Raw genomic sequence first — 14,036 nt, forward strand, 5'->3', positions numbered from 1 at the left:
TTTGACGATTCATTAAATCCGAGGTGCTTGTGGACAGAACGGCGACCTGCCAGGGTTAGGGCCTCATATAAAGGCTGGTCACGTCCACTAAACCAGGCCTCTTCACTCTCTCGCTGCCTCTTTTGTTAGAATATAACCCAGAGTTCACATTGATTGGATCATGACTCACGATGACTGTTATCTACTCAAGGCCCATTCAGCTTTAATCTGACAGGTTCAGTGTCAACAACAGCTTATACTGAGGATGTCAGGCTAGTGAGAGAGTTCATAACTTGATTTTTTCCCCCCTCTTTTGACTCTCAAATGCAGACTGCTGAAATGTTACACCCCTTTATACTGGCTAAGATTAAAACACCCAAGAGGATAAATTCACAAAACCCCAAATAAACTGCACTGCTTTTAATATAGGACCAATAATTAATGTTCATTCAATTTCTTGTGTCTCTACTGTTTTTCTGCCTCTGCCTTCTCTCCTCACCCTCTTTTTCTCTCCCCTTTTTCCACAGGAGCGGTTCCAAGTGAAAAACCCCCCTCACACATATATCCAAAAGCTGAGGAGTTATCTGGACCCAGCAGTCACTAGAAAGGTGAGAGTCACTGACACACTATCCTGTTCCACTGTCCTGGCTGCTCCAACTGCCTCAACTCTTCCTCTCCCCCTGACCCCCATCTCCAGTCCAGGATGTCGCTACAGCTGAGGAAAGACAGCACTCGGGCCCTGGGAAATGCGGGGCCACTGCAGGCCACAGCTTGGAAATAGCTAACTTTAGTCACAGAAAGGGAGATAACAGGCAGCAGAGTGGCATAACAAATAGGAAACTGTCTTTTTCCAGAGGATTCAAGGCCCCACGCCACTGTTTATGTATCCTTGAGGAAGGTCCTGAAACCCCACCAGACCCATTGTGACTGTGTACTTGTGAGGAATTTTTCATGTCGTAACAGAATTATATCATGATGACCTGATGATCGTGTGATACATAATTCTGTTGTCTGAATTAATGAGCAAAATACTCATCCAGATCTCACAAAATGAGACATGTAAAGTTTTAGGCAGTGCTTTGGAAAATGTCAGGATTTAGGTTCCCTTTGTCAGTTCCAAGTTAGTGTAATACCTGAATTTATTAATCACCAAGTCAAATCCTTCTCATCAAATCGCTTCTATATGATCCCTTGTATATGATGCAAGTACATGATGTGATATATTTGCATCCCCAGTTCCCCCTCCCCAGTGTGTTTGCCAACATGGCGGATGGAAAGTGTGGGCACTCTTTTCCAAGCTGGAGTGAATGAGAATATGGCAAAATGCAACATTGGTGGCACACTCCTATCAACTGTGGGGGAGTGTACAAACACAATAAATAATCACTTATCAGTGCATCATCACATAGAAGTTAGAGCACTATGCTTTTGAAAACTTCTGTGTCCATTTTTCACAACAAATAATGCAAAAACATTCAATAGGGATTCGAATAAGCAGATTTTGTAACGGATTGAGATCTAATGACACTTTCACCATCACCAGCCCTAAATATCACTCTTGCAATTCAATACAGTGTATATCGGTTTGCTCATTTAATATGATTTGCATTTGTACTTTGATATTGTCACATATCGATATATAGCCTTATGTGGATATACACATCACACAGCTTTAAGAGAAATCCAAACTTTGCTGACGACAACTTAGCAGGGGGTCTCATAAGGACGTGTGGCAGACTATAAATAGACTATGAGCTGAGGTGAGAGGATAACTATTTCTACCTTGCAGCATGGCAGAACCTAAATAGAGCTATCAAAAATGACATAATTCATCTTATGTCATCTCGCACCAGCTCAGAGTGGGAAGAGCGAAGCAGCCAGATCTGGCTGGTTCCCCGGCTGCTTGGAAGAGAACGAAAGGGAGGAAGGGGAGGGGCTGCGCAGAGCAAACTATCAGCCAGCACTCAAGCTTTGCCAAACGAAAGGTTTTTGGCTGGGTTAGACAGAGATGGGGGGAGAGCCTGGAGATAGACCCATCTCTGTGATAAACAAATTAACCAATAAAGTCTGCCAGAATAACAGCAAATCACTCTGGGTAATTCAATTTACACTGGCTGGAATTAAAGTTTTACAACGGCATCACGATAAGACGGCTAGAGGAGCGTAAACAAAGTATGGCCGATTAGGACGACTGTGACAGAAATGGAGCGACACAGGCACACACACGGACACACCCACTCAAACACACACAAATATGCACACAACATACCTTCCTTAGAGCTGTGTGGCAGCTTTGGTTTCATCATAAAGTGAATTTATTTTCAGTATCGTCCTCTTTCTGCCTGATTAAAAAAAGGGCAGAGAATGTGTCATATATCTTGTAGAGAGATATGGTTCATATTTTGACACACAGCAGACCTGCATGATTGATGTCTGGCCACAGGGCTGATATCGCCGCACTCCTATGGTTTGTGACACCTAATGTGATGGAGGATATTCTCTCCTCTGACAGACATTCAGGGACAGGAGGAAGCTTAGAGGAGAGTGATGTAAGTTTGGACAGACATAATAGTTTGTGAAGGACAGAGCGGGACGCTTTGTGTTTGGAGGCGGTCGGAGTCTCAAGGTTAGAAAGACAGGCTTGTGAACGAAAGGTCGCCGATATGAAACTTGAGACTGACTGTGAAAATCTCTTTAGAGAAGGTTACCAAGTAATTTTCTTTGAGCTTCCAATAATATTGAATAACATGACATTTGCGTTTATATACAATATCTTCCACTATATCAAAAGTAAGGCACATAATAGAGGCAATTTACAGGATTTTCAAAGAATCTGGAATACTGTAAAATAAGAAAATGAAGTTTTGAAATGTCGGGTTGATGTTGAGTTGGGTTAATCAACTTTTTCAACAATTAAAAAGACAATACTTTGGCCTTATCACGATATTACAAAATCCCCAGACAGCATCTAGTCTCATATCACAATATCAGCACATTGTCCCTTTATTTCCCAGCCCTATTTGCAATATTACATTTGGATAAAGCCCAAACCTAATGCTTTTTCCTTCCCCAACAACTGTTAAAGTGCTTTTGAGCAAGCCACCAAACCCCGACGTTCATTTCCAGTACTTTGAGCCGGGTGTGCGGATGGGGGTGTGAGGGCAGTGGGATGTGATGAATGAGCGGTTCACTGCCACATTAACAAGCCTGTGACCAGGTTTAAACTTCTCTGGGTGTAAACACTCAACATGGTCACTGCTGACAGATTTAGGCCAGGCTAGACTTTGGAGAGATCAACACTCCGGCGCTCGCTCTGTTTACCTGACAGACCCGATCTGAGGCTTTTTGAAAATTTAATTCATCTGTAGCTGCGTGACTATCTGGTTGCAGGTTTTTGGGGTCTGCATTAATCTGCTCTAGATGAGAGGACATACATCTCACCGCCCACAACTCCCATGTTTAGTTTCATGTTTAGGCCGGTGGGCCAAGACACATGGGAATTTGGGAGAAAAGCCCGCAACGAGCTCCAATGTTCCTCCCCGAGTTGCTACCATGGTCCGGCAGCAGTCATGTGTTCCTCGCCCTGATCAAACGCTCGCAAGCAGACCGCAGCGCATGAAAGAGAGCGACTGAAAGAGTGAGTAAAGTGAGAAGGGCAAGCGAGAGGGACGGAGGAAGGAGTGGGATGCCGGGCGAGAGCAGTGAATAGTGACATGTAAGGAGAGGTAGAGGAAAAGGGAGAGGGGGATATTTGGGAGAAAGAGACAAAAAAAAAAAAAAGCAGGAGGGAAGAGAGCAGGGAGAGGGAGAGAAGGAGAGAAAGAAAGAAAGGAAGAAAGAAAGAGTTATGGGCTTCTTTCTACATTCCTGCTCCAACCCCCTTTTCTTCAGACTCAAACAATTGCCACTTTGTGCCGCTGTGAGAGAGCTGGAGGTCATTGCCTCTGCTTTCCATAGGCAGGCTCCGGTGCATTCCTCTGGGCTGCTCCCAGCCAATAGACAGCCAAGAAGGAAGAGCTCCATTCCAACAAGTCCCCAAGAATGTATCAGCCATTGATTTGTTTCCAGGATGACCCCTCCTGAGCTCACACTTCCCAAATCTTTCGCCCCTCTCTCTCTCTCTCCGCACTCTTGCCCTCTCACTCTCATTTATTACATCCATCCTCCTGTTACTTTCACTCCCTTTTTGACGCTTGCTCCCCCTCTCCCCTTCTCCCTTCCCTTCATCTTCTCCTCACCCTTTCTCTGCACTGTCTGCTCTCTCTCTCTCTCTCTCTCTTCCTGCTCTGCGCTACAGCTGGTAGTACTTAGTGTTGAGTGTGGGGCGTTAGGCGGGATGGGGGGAAGGAGGGGCGGAGGAGGAAGAGGAGGAGGAGGAGGAGGAGGAGGAGGAGGAGGAGGGGGCTGCCTGCCTCTGGGAGCCTGCGCAGTACCCCTAAAATACGCTCTGCTTTCCACACAAACACACAAAGGGCTCCTCCCTAATAAAAACACTCTGTTTTTCATCTCCTCGTGTGCCAAACACACACCGCCCTAGCACAAAGACACAGAGAGACGGACAGAGAGAGAAAGAGAGAGAGAAAGAGAGAGAGAGACCCTGGCTATGGGAGCAGCTCGGCTCCGTGTGGATGTTAATAACAGGTTAACACGGGGGCTGTGCTCTGTTTCCTCTCTGACACAAACACATCATGGAAAGCGCCCAGGCTCTCCAGTTCTGGGAAGATAGCGGTCGCCCTGCTCTCTCCTCCTCCTCTGATCATCCGTGTGATCATCCCTGGCCAGGGCCTGTCATTCACTCTGCTTGTTTTGTTCCTGCGGTTGCATAACCGTCTGAAGGGCCTTTTGTTTTTGGTGTTGCCGATCCCCTCCTGTCAGAGGATGAAAGCGGCGAGGAACCCCCTCACACTCTCTGTGCTGTTGTTTGCTTTTATACTCGCTGGCGTCTCATACCTTCATGCACGTCACTCACACACCTCTCTCTCTTGTAGTTGTAGCCACGGTAACAGGGCCAAGAATGCGCGCGCGCGTGTGTGTGTGTGTGTGTACATGTGTAGTTTGTGTGCCCTGTAAAGACTCACTTTTACGGTACGAGAGGGAACCAATCAGGGTCGGTGATTTTATCAGGCTGCTACTGGGAGGAATTACTGCTAAATAAAGAACAAACATGAGCAAACAAGATAACATAAACCGTCCAATATTGGCAGTCTCTATTGAGTCAGCTTGCCTTTTCTCCAAGATGTTGAATGGTTACATGCCTGCTGAAAATAGGATAACCCAATCGCAGCGCACTGCTTACCTACTTCCACATTTGAATGTCGTTGTGGTTAAGGCTACGTCTGTTTGTCTGACCTTTCTGTCAAAAAAAATTCTTTCCTTGCCAAGCCAGTGTGCTTGAGCCAGCCAAAGCCAGCCCCTGTTGCTACTTCTTATGATTTACGGTCTGAATGGTATGATGAAATATTAACTCCCCTGTCTTTCCTCCCCAGAAATTCAGACGGAGAGTTCAGGAGTCCACCCAAGTCCTGAGAGAACTGGAAATTTCATTACGGACCAATCATATAGGGTGAGTCATCGTTGCATTGTGCGGAGGTTGTGTTGAGAATGTCCCAGAGCCGCTGGTATTAGATTCAGGAGGGAAAGTCTGGCATTCCAGACACCCAGAGACGCAGACGTTTACACTAACCACCGCCACTAAGCACCACCATCCCCCATTCACCTTGGCTCTCTGGCCTAATATTACACAGAGAGCCATGTGGTTTTGAGAAAGGATGAATGTATTGATTGTTAGGGGCGCCCACACCGGAACAAGCATTGCAAGAAAAAATCCAGGCAGCAGTTAAGGCTGTATAACTTTATTGATAGTCTATTCTGTTTCAGTCCTGGAGCGATGCAACTAAAACTGCATCATGATTTCTCATCAGATAACAGCACACTGGACTATTCATCAGCAACTCCAGGTTTTCCAGGATGGCAAGCTCGAGCTCGCCGCAACTGATATCGATTCAATGTTGTACAGTCGCCCTCGAGGAAAGATCAATATCTCGATGAGAGTCACACAGCGGCTCGCCCTTTTATCTTGCTCTGCTGCATAGTTTCTCTTTACGTTTGGGATCCTGACAGTGAGGGACCGTGATGGATTGCTCAGCGTCGGCAGCGAGAACCCGGTGCATTGTGGGATCTGTAGGCAGGGTTTATTGGAAGGAGCCAGCAGCTGGGAGGGACAGAGGTTGTTATCTCGGAGTTGGGTGGTGACAGGAAGCCTGGGGATCCTTTGAGGGATGGGAACACACGGCCATGAGAGCATCCACTGGCCAGGGGCTATTATGACAACAGAGATGCAGAGATACTTAGGAGGGTTACACAACAGTCACAAGGTCTCTAATATACACACACAGACACAGACACAGACACACACACACACACACACACACACACAGTTTATCTCAACTGCCATCACCTTCTCTCACTCTGTGTCTCTTTTTGGCTCCATCGCACAAACAAATTACACACCGATTCTCTGTCTCTCTCTCTCTTTCGATCTTCCACACACACAAAGACACACACACACACACACACACACAGATTGACAAATTTTCTCATCTCCCTGACAACATCGTCTCTCATGCTCCGCACTGCACACACAGTTTACACACCAATCAGATTCACCAAACCAAAATAAACCAAGGAGCCAGAGATGCCGTCCCTCTGGCAGAGCAGCTGAAGCGTTGTTTACTGGGATTAACTCAGTCCTTGTTTTAGTGACCTTATGCTGCTAAACTAGATTACATAAATAATCTAGCTAATCTAGGTTAAACAGTGAAGCGTTATCAAAAATGGGAGAGGGAGATGGGAGAGGAGAGGCGGGTGGGGGCTGGGGATGGACGGGGAGGCAGCAAGATGTCAGTGAATAATGACTCGTTCTTTTCAGAGGTGAAACAGAGAAATCTATCTATCATGAAGGCTACATAATAATAGGCAGATTGTCCCTTTACTGGTACGGCTCATTCTAGGCCTGGCGCTCCGGCTGCTTGCGCCCCGCATGTTGCTGAGTGGTCAACAACATGTGGTGAATGGGAGGATTGTTAGTTAGTGTCCTGTGGTAATGATTACCATGTGGCCCTGCAAGGTCACACCTCCAGGCTCCTTTAAGGCACGACGGCCCCACCAGGCACCGCTTCGCTGGACGCTCCGCTTAGCTGAGCATGCCTCCGTGTCGTTAAACCACGGGGAAGCATATAAAGGAGCAGCTCGTGGATTTTTATGGGAGTTTAGCGTACATCCTCATTAGCCACTACCATGCAGTACCACTCAAGGCCTGCCTGTGTGCCATTATGTTTATGCCTTCGCAAATTTCCCTAATCACGGAGCAATCACGGGCCCGTTGAAGCAATCGGGGCTCCCATAAATAGACACAGCGGCGTCGTTGATGCAATTAAATAAAGATGTTCTGTGTATTAAGACGCAGCGCTCATAAATATGGAGAGCGGAAGGAGGGCAGTGCATGCTATGGAAGCGGGAGCGTTCCACTGAAAAGCCGGGCTTTTCTGTGCAGAATAAAAAATGAAAGCGCCTTTAAGTGCTGAATGGGTGGCCGAGCTCAGTGCCTGTAAGGAAGGTGAGAATGGGCTTTTGATCATTCTCAGGGCTTGTCCTTACCAGAAACTCTGCGGTCTTTGTGTGTGTGTGTGTGTGTGTGTTAGAGAAAGACAAAAATAGAGAGAGTGAGACTGAATAATGGTAATGAGAGTGTGTGTATGTGTGCGTGCGTGTGTGTGTGTCCTTGCATGCAGTTTGTTTGTGCATGTGCCCAGGCCTTTGCAGACCTGTGCATGTGCGATATGTTTGCCGCTGTGAGCCAGGAAGCTTTGAACTCTCTGAAACAGGTCATTACAATTCTTCTTGGCAAAGAGAGCGAAAATCAAGGGAGAGAGCGTGAATAATCTTAACACATCAGTCCACCAAAGTCAGGGGCAGTCGGAGGATGCGTCCATGTAGGAAATGCTTGAAAAAGAACAACAAAAAAGACAACAAATTGCCACATTTTACAGCAGACAGATGCGTGTCACTAAAGGTGCTTCAAAGCCACAATTAAGCAAAAATGACTTCGCTAACCTTTAGCGATGATGTCATACTGAACCAGTGGGCGTGAACGAAAATTTCACCCAATGAAACCCTCACGTTTTTTTGAACGCATTTCTCTCACTAACTCATCTCCTTGTGGTTCACACTTTTGGAAGCTGCCTCTCTGTGGTTCATGTCACCTCTGTTTCAAAAGGAAATGCATCAAATTAAGAAAGCAGGAGCATCTCCAGATGGCCTGTTTGACCACATGGTTTGACCAGAGCTATCAAAGCGTGGACACACACCGTCGCTGAACTAAACTTGTCTTCCCGGTTCCCTTCAGGTGGGTGAGAGAATTCCTAAATGAAGAGAACAAAGGCCTGGACGTGCTGGTGGAGTATCTTTCTTTTGCACAGTATGCCGTCACGTAAGTCACTACCAGCCTTTTCATGCTATACCACCATGCTTTAAATGCAAGCACAGACACTGAGCACAATGCTGCCATTCTGTGGAGTCGCTGATGCATCTCCACACACACACACACAACACCGTCACCGCTGCCTCGTTGTCAGAAACACTGAGTCACTCGGCCCCATTCCCAAGACATTTGCTCTGTGTATTCCACAACCATAGGCTTCTATTCATAGACTGATGGTGTGATTATTACTCAGTCATAAGGTCCCTATTCAGGGCCAAAGTGCCATGCAGTTAAATTTTTAATTCATCCCCCACTTTGCCATATGTTATTATGGTCCGTCCACGTTTCTAATGGTTAGTCATGAAATAGTGTTTACCCTCAATACCACTGGAACACCGCTATGATTTCCCTCGTTTCCATTGGAATCTGACCATGCTTTCATTTCAGGGAAGGGAATCTCAGCTTGTTTCACTGACATTTAAATAGCATGAAATGGCATCAGAATGACCAGGTATACTGTACGATACCCAGCTGTTTGCACGGTATTCGCCAGCTATAATAGAACATGAGCTTATGTAGTTCACTGTTTTGACCAACATTGAAATAAAAAAAAAAAAAAAAAAAAAACTGACAAGAATTTTGCCACCCAGTGCGGCATTTAAGGAGCTTTTAAGTTTTAAGGACAAGACGAAATAAAAAGCACATAAAAGCAAACATAAAACTCTAACCTGGTTTAGCGTAACGTTGGTAAGTAGTTAGTAACATCAGCTATGTAATGGAAGTGAGCGTGTTTTTGGTTTAATCGTATGTCAGATTTTCCAAAGATTTGTTTTAAAATACAACTTCATGCCCATGATTCACTGACTTGCAAAAAACAGTTAGTTACTTTGTAGTGCCATATGTCTGCGTGAAATAACTTTAAAAAGCTCAGAATTGCCAAAAATGCTAGAGGGGAGGTTGGAACCTTGTCAGTCAGTGAAAGGCAGGGAAGCAAATAAAATCTTGGACGGGCCAGCAGGTGAACTGATAAGGCTGACTTATGGTCTCATGCAATCATTCACATTCCTGCTGTGTGTGTAGCTAGAGAAGTGTTTTTAATAGTCCTGATCCACTCTGCTTCGTGCGACCGTGGGCCACGCAGTGATTTGTGTGTTATTTCGATGGCGCGGCAGGTTTGATGGGGACTGTGTGGAGAACAACCCGGAGACGTCGGTGGACAAGTCCAAACCCTGGAGTCGATCCATAGAAGACCTCCATGGAGGAAGCAGCCTGCCATCTCCCATCACTGGAAACGGCATCACCCGCGCTGGGCGACACTCCACATTACGGTACAACACACACACACACACACACACACACAAACAGCCATTGTCTTTGTGAGTGAAACCAAAAAATAAATAAATCCATACAGTTGAAATTTCACCATTGACCGTTTATATTTATTGTCATTTGTGACCTAACAGCTTTCATGTGTCTGTGCTTTGGGGATTGCATTGCCTTAGTTACTCTGTGTTTCACTCCAGGAATGTGATTGTAGTGCGATTGTTTTGAGAAGTCACACATTGCATGTGATGTCTGAATAGCCCCTTTATGCAGTCATGAGGCCTGTAAATCTTTAAATGACTTAAAAGACATTGCTGTGGCAGCAAACAATTGTTTTTTTTTTTTCTTCTTCTATGGATTCTTCATCTGGCTGATGCAGAATTTATGATGGATGACAATAGACTTTTTGCACAGCAGCCATTTAGACATGAAACTGCAGGTAAACACAGGTGTTACTGATGACATGAAGTTTCCGTTTCATTCAGGTGAGCCGGCATGCACAACACCAGGACCCTAGCTCTGTCGCACCTAAATGGAACTGATCTGTAATGAATGTCTTTGGTGACACCTGTGTTTACCTGCTGTTCTGTGTGAAAAAGGTCGGTGTTATTCCCTGTGACAGATGCTTGAGGAGAAGATGAGATCGTCTCTTTATGGAGCAAATCTTTCCCCCAACACTAAACGGACTGTTTTAACACCAAACTCAGGCCGGATTAAGTGTCAGCTAATTCATAAGCCCATGTTAATATACACTCTGAAACACAAATCCCATCCAATTATGCATTATTTCTAACTCTTGGTGCTAATCCTCCTTGTCATTCTATTGAAGCTCCAGTGCAGCACTCGTACTGACTTATATAACCTCTAATCCCTTAGTCTGAAGGGGTTAACCCAAAGAAAGTGTTAACAAAGAGCAGCATTGATGCCCTGCACGTCTGCCCAATATGAGATCCCGATGTCGTGCTGGAAGCACTAATGGTCTGCAGATTCTTCCCCAGTCCCTCATCTAATATAATAAAATCGATTATTACATCTATTATTATTACAGTACTTTTTACTAAATGGATGTAATAAAACTTTTAGGTTTCAGTGATAGGAATTTGTACATTAGACAGGCTTACATGGGTAATACCAAAAAGATAATCACTGATTACCCCAAAATATTAGTAGTAACTACCTTCTCTTCCCATGAATTAAACTGACCAGACAGGGCTTAAAAGAGGATGAGACATCTTTAGGACTTTTTAATCCTGGAAAAACTGAGGTGGGAATTGTGCAATATGCAGAGTGTCTCAACGTTTGGAGGCTTTTCATAAAATGAAGGTGGTAAGGAAATGTTTAAAGTAACAAAGAGGCCATGACACATCGCGGTATGATACAGTAGATGGACACGTTTTCCAGCAGTTAGAACTAATAGTACATTTTAAAAAGACTTCACATGGACTTAATTTATTTTTCCCCACATTTCAAAAAAATTGAAAGCAGTGTCATGTGCCTGAATAGACTTCGCAGTTAGGTAAAAAAAATTGGCAACAACAAAAAGATTGTTTCGGCGTGAGTATAAGTTAATTCAGAAATGCTACATGTAAAAATGAATAGTATGTAATGGTAGATTTGATTGCAAATTTAGGTTTCTGTGAGACTGTAAAATGTTTTGTGTTTAGCTCTAGCACCCTGAGGAAAGTTAGGAGAGTTGACCTGTACACACTGCTGTTTTTTGGCTTTTTTAAGCAAACTGATTGTCAGGTAAATGCGTATAAGCTGCCACAAACTTCGGTCCACGTCCCCCTCAAGCTATGTTCCCAGCCTCCTGTGTTCCCTCAATGCCGCTTTTTCAAACTGAAAACAATCCCCATGTTCCCTCAACAAAAATGCATAATCTGATAGAATGTGTTATAAAATCAGTAAAAAAGTAAATAACTGAAATTGTGGTAATGGTCAAGCTGCTTTAAAGATGCTTTTCTTATTCAAACACACTAACTTTTCATTGACATTAATAATAAACATTAGCAGTACACACAATCCTATGTTCCATCATCATAAAAAGGAGAATAATTGCCATATCCTCTGTGGTGTGTTATCAAAAATGCATAAACAGTGTTTGAAAATGGTGCGTGAACATAGATGCATGATCTAAACACAAAATAAATCACATGTATCAGCAGGGAAATGATCTGCTCCCATTCAAATCTAGAACGGATAGTAAGCATTTCTGTTTTGACTGTGGACGGCCAAGTCATGCATTGTGGCTGCCAGGAGGTGCTTTATGTCATCTGGAGGCCTTCTGCTGACTCCAAATGTGTCATCACGCTGTGGTTTATGTGTAAAGTGTCAGAGTGTCCTCGGTGAGGCTGACTGTGTGTCCTGTCCTGGTCTCCCTCCAGCCGTCTGCTGTTCTATCTTCCGGTCTTCAGCAGCAGGCAGGTCTCAGCTCAGTGTGAGCTTTCTGCAGCGCTAACCCTGCATCCCTGCTCCCTCCCTGCTCACATAGGCTTGAACACACTCACACATGCGTACACACACACACACACACACACACACACACACACAAACAATCCCCGTGCCTCACTGTAGTCTATGCCTCCCTGCTATCTCTGCCCAGTTTATTTGTCCCATTGTTTGTGTCGAGGATGTGAATTATTTGTACTGCCAGCCTCCCCTCCTGCGCTTGAGACCGAGTTCTCCTTCCCTTAGAGCAAATGGATTTTTCTGCACTCATTCTTTCTCGCCTCCATGCTTGTGTGGCTCCCCAAACGCCATTATGTGCAGAATCTAGCCTAGTTTCTACAAAGACCTGTAAAAGCGGAAGAACAGGCTGCAGCCAGTAGGAATAGGATGAAGTAGCTGCTTAAAAATCCTCTGTATTTTGGATGCATCAGCCCAAAACGTTGATGAAGTTGTCACACTAATTTACATGACACTGACATTTTGTGAGCTCCAGCCTGTTATCAATGTTCTTTTGTCCACTGTGCAGAATTTCTGCTCTTTATTGTGTGTATCACCCTTAAAGTTTAATATGTCTTTTATGAAACTGCCATCTTGAAGGACGCCGAGTGTGCTGAACTGTCCAAAGTGTTCTCAGATACGACGGTATGTCTGAAGAGCTGCTGCGGTGACGTAGAAGTAGTTAGCTGTGTTTACCCTTCAGCCTAGTCTGTAGCTCTAGTCTTAGTCAAAGTGTTGGACGTAGTCATTCAGAAGATCAGATTTACAGATTTGAAAAAAATGGCAGATATTCACATGACGTCGAAGAAAGGGCAAATTCTATCAAGTTATCACATTATGCTGCAGTTTTATCATTTCATCATGGCTTTGGTGTGGTGAAAGAAATGTTGCCCACTCATTTCCCTCAAATACTTTGTGTTACCTTTTTTTTCATGCCTTAGTTTGTACACTGAATAATGAGGCCGGGAAAAACCCAGTCTTTCAGGATTATTGCTGCTGCCATGTGAAGCGGCGTTCCAATTCTGTCACCACGTGTCTCACGAAAACCACCGCGTTCATGTTAGAGAACTTGTTTTGCACCAGGTAGACGCCACAACCTGCTAAACAGAACATGCAGAGTGCTCATAAACACATGGAAAGCCACACACACACACGCTCATATATATACAGCTGCAGTCAGACATGCAAACACAGAGGCAGACACACATTTACAAACATAATGAGAGTTCTTTTCCAGCCATAACGGCTAACCGCTTTCTGGCTGATTGTAACATGAACATGCCTTATTACTGATGTGTCCTCAACTATCATTTGTCCTAAATAGCTTGAGACTCTGCTGCCTCATTTAAAGCTAAAGCCTTATTCAAGAGTCTCCCACAGAAGTGCACATAAACACACACACACACACACACATGCTGTGACTCAAGTCAGAGTCACGCCCTTAGGCATGGGAGCTGACATGAATCAGTGTGTCTATCTGCTGCCTGAAGAACTTAGGCTGGTAGGAGCACCTCGTGACAAGGCTCTGAAAATAAACCCTTTTTTGCCCCGGCTGCCTCTGCACATTATCAGTGTTACCACTACTCTATTGCAACGCTTTATTGTGAGAGCTGCGCCAGGAGAAAAAAAAAAGGCCTAGTCTCCGGGTTTTTGTCTGCACAAAGACGGAACGATCACTGCCCTGCATGCAAATGTTGGGCCGCTATTGTACTGGCTGTAAGTGATATCTTTGTGCAGATAGTTAAATTAAAACAATTGAAAGGCGGGCTGCCCTGCGGGCCCTTGCGAGGCTGTAGATTATATGGCCTTT

General features: G+C 44.8%; 1 protein-coding gene across 9 annotated transcripts in view; it reads left to right on the forward strand.

Annotated features, from left to right (window-relative positions):
• The window catches only part of fmnl2a (formin-like 2a), a 59,335-nt gene that overhangs the window by 22,255 nt on the left and 23,044 nt on the right, over nucleotides 1-14,036 (forward strand). For 7 of the 9 annotated variants that reach the window (XM_030080591.1, XM_030080592.1, XM_030080596.1 and 4 more), the window contains exons 3-6: nucleotides 507-587; nucleotides 5,466-5,542; nucleotides 8,384-8,467; nucleotides 9,631-9,786. In XM_030080591.1, coding sequence (XP_029936451.1) covers nucleotides 507-587; nucleotides 5,466-5,542; nucleotides 8,384-8,467; nucleotides 9,631-9,786 — 398 coding nt within the window. Of the gene's footprint in view, nucleotides 1-506; nucleotides 588-5,465; nucleotides 5,543-8,383; nucleotides 8,468-9,630; nucleotides 9,787-12,165; nucleotides 12,217-12,776; nucleotides 12,872-14,036 lie in introns of those variants that run through there. The other 2 variants (XM_030080600.1, XM_030080599.1) reach the window with 2 other exon arrangements.

The sequence above is a fragment of the Myripristis murdjan genome, chromosome 21, assembly GCF_902150065.1.
Source record: "Myripristis murdjan chromosome 21, fMyrMur1.1, whole genome shotgun sequence".
Classification (NCBI taxonomy): Eukaryota; Metazoa; Chordata; class Actinopteri; order Holocentriformes; family Holocentridae; genus Myripristis; species Myripristis murdjan.